Source organism: Giraffa tippelskirchi, chromosome X (assembly GCF_054371585.1).
Source record: "Giraffa tippelskirchi isolate mGirTip1 chromosome X, T2T-mGirTip1v1.2.pri, whole genome shotgun sequence".
NCBI lineage: Eukaryota > Metazoa > Chordata > Mammalia > Artiodactyla > Giraffidae > Giraffa > Giraffa tippelskirchi.
The window spans coordinates 56,031,405-56,039,099 of record NC_137289.1 but is presented as its reverse complement, the minus strand read 5'-3'; the positions used below and the strand labels follow the sequence as shown (position 1 = coordinate 56,039,099).

The window sequence follows — 7,695 nt, the reverse complement described above, 5'->3', positions numbered from 1 at the left end:
TTCCATCTATATGAAACCATCACCGTGACTCTTAGATATCCAGTATTTACTAGGTTGGTGCAAACTTTCCAAATGCATTTGTCCTTAGGTAATGTGCTTACCTACCTAAAATATTTTAAAGTGTTTAGGATGTTTGTATATTATTTTTAATAGTTACTATCATGTAAAATTTTCTTCAAGGTGGCTTTCTCACTTATTATATCTCCTAATTTTCATTTTTTAAGCTAATGTGATTTGGCATCTGTGTAGAGGTTTATTGAGGAAGTGTTTTCCTTTTTACGTGTATTATTTGTTGATCTCTTGTCTACTTTGTCACTTATATCTCATGGCATATTTAGTCATTCAGCCATGTCGGCCTCTTTTGGACCCCATGGGCTGTAAGTAGCCCTGCCAGGCTCTGTCGTCCATGGATTTCCCAGGCAATACTGGAGTGGGTTGCCATTTCCTTCTCCAGGGGCTCTTCCCACTGGAAGGACGGAAGGATCTAACCCAGGTCTTCTGCATGGCAGGCTGATTCTTTACCCCTTAGTCATCAGCTCCCTACTAGGGAAGCCTCCTCTCCCTACCAGGAAGCATGCCCCTCCTCCAACCTGGGAAGCCCCCAGTTAGTAGATAAGAAAACAGTGGGGAGGGGCCGCAGAGGAGGCGGGGAAACCGCGACTAGGCCAATAGCAGGGCTGGGACCACCTTCGGATTAGCGCCACATGCACCGCGGAGACTGCAAGATCTTCCCCATGCTGGACATCCCAGGGGAGCAGGCCCAGAGACTGCTTGAAGCACGTGGAAGCTGCCTAGGAGGGGCCGACCGCGGAGGCCGCAGCCAGGGCCTCTATGTAAGCTGTCTTCCTATTTCCTTCTCATGGGCAGCGTTCCCAGGCATCTGCCACAAAGGCAGGTGCCCCCATGTCTGAACTTAGCGGGATGGAGGACCTGGAGGTCCTGAGAGGACACTCCCAGCAGAGTAACACTGGGGTAGCAGGGTGCGCAGGCCTTTGATCAGCAAGACACACTCTGATCCACTGCTAAGAGTCCTACCAGTTTGGTTTTGACTTCAGCCCCCCTCCCATCCCAAGAGAGACCAGCCCCTGGCCCGGCACATTCACCCAGGAGGATGCCCAGGAGGGAAACAGCGGACCTGATGGTCTGGAAAGTTCCAGATGGGGCACCAGGCAGGGACCAGCAGGGGCAGCCTCTGACACCGCACAGGCTCTGGGGGTGTGGGGGGCGGAGGGGTTTCCCTCCTCCCTCCAGGACGAGGGTCCCAAGCAGGGGAACAAGCGGCTGCGGGCAAGACAACCGCTGCCGGTAGCCCCCTCCCGCCTGCCTACGCCTGGGTGACCGTGGCGCCAGGGGGCGCCACAGCCCCTTGGAGCGGCGGAATCTGGGGAAGAAGAGACCAGTCTCCTGACTAGCCGCGGGCCCGACACCAAGGCGGACAGGCGACCTCCCCAGGAGCCTTTAAACCTCCGCCCCAGGACAGGCTAGGTAACAGCGAGGCAGACAAGGCAGGGGCGGAGCGCCCCACAGCCGCCACCCCGCCTTGGACCACCACTCTCCACCTACAGACCGCCCGGGGCACGCAGGCTTCCGCGCTTTGGGCCCCTGACTAGGGAACACTGGGCGCCGGGCGCCCGCCGGCCGACGACAACCCCGGGTCCCCTGGAAAGCAGGCAGAACCCCCTGGCTCCCCGATCGCCCCTTGACTTTCCCAAACCCCGGGACCCTCCCCGCACCCGCGTCTCAGGCACCCTCCCAGCCACAGGCGAGGAGGGGGAGAAATTGCCTAACCGACGGAGGGGAGGCCCGAGGCGGAGAAGGCGGGGAAAAGCCCTGGGCTGCAGGCCTGCAAGCCCACCCGCAGGGGAGCAGCCTCAGCCACTCCGCGTAGCCCTGAGGCTCTGCCCCAGACACACGGGAGGCTATGCGCTGGTCCAGCACACCCGGGCTGGGGGTGGGGTGGAGGTGTCGTAACTGGCCACAGTGACGAAGGAGCGTTGGAGATGAGGGGCTGGGCCCCATGGAACCCTCGAACATAACCTCGAGGGACGTGGCAGGGAGGTCGGGCAGGAGAGACATGCCAGAGAAGACTTCCCGGGACGCGAAGGCGGGGCTCGCCTTGGCCCTCTAGACAGGGTTCAGGGTGTTCTGGGTGTAGGCAGGAGAGGAAGACGAGTGGGGAGAGGGCGAGGAGCTGCCTTCCCACCCAATCGCTTCACGCCACCCCTTCTCACTGTCGTCCCTTTCAGAAGACTAAGGCCCGACTGCCTGCCGCCCAGGCGCCAGATTCTTGCAAAGGCGAGGACTGGCCTCCAGCGGCCTCCGGCGGCCTCCCCGCCCTCTTCCCGGCCCGCCTGGGGGCAGGCTGGAGAGCTGCCTGGAGTGGCCTCCACACTCTCAGAATCGCGTTAATGATCCTCTTGCAGGTTCACCTATGTACATAGTCAAGATCCACCGTCTTAATGCTCAGCCAGGCCTTTGGGCAGACTCTGGTGGGGCCCATCCCAGTGCCTCACTAAACCATCCATCCAATCAGGAGTAGCAAGGGGGCAGTAGCAACCACTTCTCCACTGATTAGCAAAGCTCTTCTTTGGTCAGGCATCTTAGCATAAAGTCTATAATATTTACTTTTAACACGTTTCCTTCTTTTGCTAGTACAGAAATTGTGTAAATTTATTCATTGATTTTTGCCAACAGAACGCAATGGTCATAGCAGACACCCTCTTCCGACAACACAAGAGAAGACTCTACACATGGACATCACCAGATGGTCAACACCGAAATCAGATTGATTCTATTCTTTGCAGCCAAAGATGGAGACGCTCTATACAGTCAGCAAAAACAAGACCTGGATGTGACTGTGGCTCAGATCATGAACACCTTACTGCCAAACTCAGACTTAAATTGAAGAAAGTAGGGAAAACCACTAGACCATGACCTAAATCAAATCCCTTATGATTATACAGTGGAAGTGAGAAATAGATTTAAGGGACTAGATCTGATAGACAGTGCCTGATGCACTACGGACGGAGGTTCGTAACATTGTACAGGAGACAGGGATGAAGACCATCCGCATGGAAAAGAAATGCAAAACAGCAAAATGCCTGTCTAAGGAGGCCTTACCAATAACTGTGAAAAGAAGAGAAGCAAAAAGTTAAGGAGAAAAGGAAGGATATTCCCATTTTAACACAGAGTTCCAAAGAATAGCAAGGAGAGATAAGAAAGCCTTCCTCGCCGATCAATGCAAAGAGATAGAGGAAAACAACAGAATGGGAAAGACGAGAGATGTCTTCAAGAAAATTAGAGATACCAAGGGAACATTTCATGCAAAGATGGGCTTGATAGAGGACAGAAGTGGTATGGACCTAACAGAAGCAGAAGATATTAATAAAAGGTGATGAGAATACACAGAAGAACTGTACAAAAAAGATCTTTACGACCCAGATAATCACGATGGTGTGATCTCTCACCTAGAGCCGGACATCCTGGAATGTGAAGTCAACTGGGCCTTTGGAAGCATCACTACGAACAAAGCTAGTGGAGGTGATGGAATTCCAGTTGAGCTATTTCAAATCCTGAAAGATGATGCTGTGCAAGTGGTGCACTCAATAAGGCAGCAAATTTGGAAAACTCAGCAGTGGCCACAGGACTGGAAAAGGGCAGTTTTCTTTCTGATCCCAAAGAAAGACAATGCCAAAGAATGCTAATACTACTGCACGATTGCACTCATCTCAAACGCTGGTAAAGTAATGCTCAAAATTCTCCAAGCCAGGCTTCGGCAATACGTGAGCTGTGAACTTACAGATGTTCATGCTGGTTTTAAAAAAGGCAGAGGAACCAGAGATCAAATGGCCAACATCGTCTGGATCATCGAAAAAGCAAGAGAGTTCCAGAAAAACATCTATTTCTGCTTTATTGACTATGCCAAAACCTTTGACTGTGTGGATCACAATAAACTGTGGAAAATTCTGAAAGAGATGGTAATTCCAGACCACCTAACCTGCCTCTTGAGAAACCTGTATGCAGGTCAGGAAGTAACAGTTAGAACTGGCCATGGAACAACTGACTGGTTCCAAATAAGAAATGTTGTACGTCAAGGCTGTATATTGTCACACTGCTTATTTCACTTATATGCAGAGTACATCATGAGAAATTCTGGACTGGAAGAAGCACAAGCTGGAATCAAGATTGCCGGGAAAATATCAAGAACCTCAGATATGCAGATGACACCACCCTTATGGCAGAAAGTGAAGAAGAACTTAAAAGCCTCTTGATGAAAGTGAGAGAGTAGAGAAAAAATGTTGGCTTAAAGCTCAGCATTCAGAGAACTAAGATCATGGGACCTGGTCCCATCACTTCATGGCAAATAGATGGGAAAACAGTGGAAACAGTGTCAGACTTTATTTTGGGGGGCTCCAAAATCACTGCAGATGGTGACTGCAGCCATCAAATTAAAAGACCGTTGCTCCTTGGAAGGAAAGTTATGACCAACCTAGACAGCATATTGAAAAGCAGAGAGATTACTTTGCCAACAAAGGTCCGTCTAGTCAAGGCTATGGTTTTTCCAGTAGTCATGTATGGATGTGAGAGTTAGACGGTGAAGAAAGCTGAGCGCCGAAGAATTGATGCTCTTGAACTGTGATGTTGGAGAAGACTCTTGAGAGTCCCTGGGACTGCAAGGGCATCTACCCAGTCCATCCTAAAGGAGATCAGCCCTGGGTGTTCATTGGAAGGACTGATGTTGAAGCTGAAACTCCAGTACTTTAGCCACCTCATGCGAAGAGTTGACTCCTTGGAAAAGTCTCTGATGCTGGGAAGGATTGGGGGCAGGAAGAGAAGGGGACGACAGAGGATGAGATGGCAGGATAGCATCACCGACTCGATGGACATGAGTTTGGGTAAACTCCGGGAGTTGGTGACGGACAGGAAGCCCTGGCATGCTGCGATTCATGGGGTTGCCAAGAGTCGGACACGACTGAGCGACTGAACTGAACTGATCCATTGATTATTTGGGGGTGGGGGCGTGGGGACCACGCAGCTTGCACTGCAGGATCTTAGTTCCTCAACCAGAGATTGAACCCAGCCTAAGGAAGTGAAAACACTGAGTCCTAACCCCTGGAGCACCAGGGGGGTTCTCAGTGATGTTTTAAATGCAAAAATTATACAACTTGTGAATAACTGAATGCTTATTTGGCTTAAAGAAGACACCACAGAAAATGCCTCCGACTTAATTCTATTTGTGGGATTTCCCTGGCGGTTCAGTGGTTGGTTAGGACTCTGCACTTCCAGTGCCGCAGGCCTTGGGGTGGATTCCTGGTTGGGGATTGTTAGTCTTTCTAATTCAGAAATGCAGTCCTTAAATGCAGTTAGGAACAAGTTGTTAGCTATAGTTATTAATTAAGAATTAATTTTTATAATTTCTCAAGACTTTAAAATGGTTTATCATTTCAACATGTAGGAAAAATAACTAAATTTTTTACTGAGTTTTAAAAATTGTTTTATTACTTCAACATGGAAACAACGAACACATCATTAATACTGTTACATTTTTTCTTTCTTACTAAGTTTTTAAAATGCAATCTGTTTTCTTTTCAACAAGGAAACCCTATACATAAACTACTAATTATTTTTCTATTCTTTTTTTGTTACCAAATCATTGACATTTTCTGTGTTACCCTATCAACATATAAACACTAGGAACAATCTATTAATTAACAGTATTTTCTCTCAGTGAGTGTTGAAATGCCTTATTTTATCACATTGACTTGTAAACATAGGAGCAGGTAATTATTTTAACATTTTCCTTACTAATTCTTTGAAATACAATGCTATCATTTTAACATATAACAATATAAAGAATTTACATTCTCTTATCTTTACTGTTTTTGATATGCAGTATGTTATCAGTTCAACATGGAAACAGTATACATAAATTATTAATCAGTTATTCTACATCCTTTGTTTCTTATTGACTCTTGGATACACAGTGTGCATCTAACACTTAGAGTACATCACATATGAGAACAGCCAAATTTCTAGACCTCAGTATTGACATATGTTTAGTGTGCACCATACTGAACAGTGCAACTCTAGTGGAAGAGCAGACAGAATAAATACATACGGAACAATGTGTACCGTGAAGGAACTGTACATGGTACATTAAGACAAAGAAACATCAGAATAAATCTACTTAAATGGGGAAATAAGAGAAAACAGAAAACCTGTCTGAGGAGGTAAAGTTCAAGCCATGATGTGAGGACTGAGCAGCTATCCAACAGGACAAAAGAGGCCAGTATCATTTGAGCCAATCATGTAAGGGAAAATGTTAAAAAAAAAAAAAAAGGGCGGGGGAAGGATATGGGGGATAAATAAGTTCTCAAATGCTCTAGGGAAAACAGACAAGCTAGTAAATGAGAGGAGTATCTACAGTTTGAGTGAGATCAGGGACTTTATTGTTTTTTTTAGCATGTGCAAAAGTTCCTAAATCATAACACATGCTTGGTGAACGTGTGTGGAACAGCCAGTAACAAAGCCGGGCTTCTGAGACCTGAAAAATCAGGCAGTAACATGCTGATGAAGATGCCACTAGGTAGTGGGCATAGTCTGTTTCTTTTTACCTGCATATGCTTCCTGATACACCTCAGCGAAGCAAATAGAGAGGGAAATCTGTAGGTACCTAGAGGGTAAAATTCCTGAACAAATACCACCTCTAGGAAGAGTTTCAACAGATCTCAATTGTGTCAAGTGCCCATAAATGGATAAATGGACCAATCAGTGTGGAAAAGGAAATGATGTGATGTATAATGCCTCAGTCAGCATATATCACAGTCATAACTTGGTTAGTAACGAGAAGATGTAGAGGGCAGCGGGCAAGAGATCCAGAGGACTTTTCTAATTCCTCTATTTCCTTTTTAAGGTTTCTCTTTTATAGAGGTCAGTTACATATCCAACATTCCTAAACCCCAGTTTCCTGGAATAGTAGAACTTTGTATATGTATCTCTACAAACTTGGGCTTCATGCAAAACAATGAACCCTTAACAGCCACGTATCAGTGATGAAACTACTCCTTATACAGTGGAAATCACTCAGAATAAGTAGCCCATTTCACGTGATCCTGGTGTAACATGTGAAGCATCGCCTTGACCTGGGCCTGAACTTCGGCAAGTTTCTGTCGGTTCACGCTGCAAAGAAAATTCCACTCCTGGTAACAATGGACAGGAATGGGATACATCACCTGCCTCAGCCTTGGCAAGGATGTCAAGTGCTGCAGAAGGCTCTCGAGCACAGGCATCGTAATGGGGTTGAAGGCAAATTTAAAGACGCGGAGGTGGGTACATTGGTTCAGGGTTGGGATGATGGCCAAGAGAATAGAATCAGTCATCATACAATAATTTATCTCCAGATGTTGCAGGGTGCCTGAGACCTTCTCCAGCAGAACCTGGAAGGGCTCATAAGCTTCTGAAAAGATTTGATTGTTATTGAGATTCAATACTCTGAGCTGGGTGGCCTGAGAGCTCTGGGACAGGGAAGTGACATCTCTGATAGAAAGGCCACAGAAAGAGAGACACAATGTATCCACATGAGGTGGCAGGACTCTAAGGAGAGAAAAGGTAAGTTTATTTTAGAAGAATGACAGCAAAGAGCCCCAAATTACAGTAATATATTCGTCTAGAATACACTGCTATATACGAGTTTCC

At 47.0% G+C, this 7,695-nt stretch overlaps 1 protein-coding gene and 1 long non-coding RNA gene across 5 annotated transcripts in view; one reads left to right on the top strand and one right to left on the bottom strand.

Moving 5' to 3' along the window:
• Window positions 1-1,355: 1,355 nt before the first annotated feature.
• On the top strand, window positions 1,356-5,941 carry LOC145536866 (uncharacterized). Its single transcript, XR_014076064.1, has 2 exons — window positions 1,356-1,485; window positions 2,695-5,941. It is a non-coding gene; the product is annotated as an uncharacterized LOC145536866 (long non-coding RNA).
• The window catches only part of LOC145536861 (melanoma antigen preferentially expressed in tumors-like), a 33,487-nt gene continuing 31,261 nt past the window's right edge, over window positions 5,470-7,695 (bottom strand). For all 4 annotated transcript variants that reach the window (XM_081567028.1, XM_081567030.1, XM_081567029.1 and 1 more), the window contains exon 4: window positions 5,470-7,593. In XM_081567028.1, the coding sequence (XP_081423154.1) occupies window positions 7,080-7,593 (514 nt within the window). In that variant the 3' untranslated portion in view covers window positions 5,470-7,079. The remainder of the gene's footprint in view (window positions 7,594-7,695) is intronic.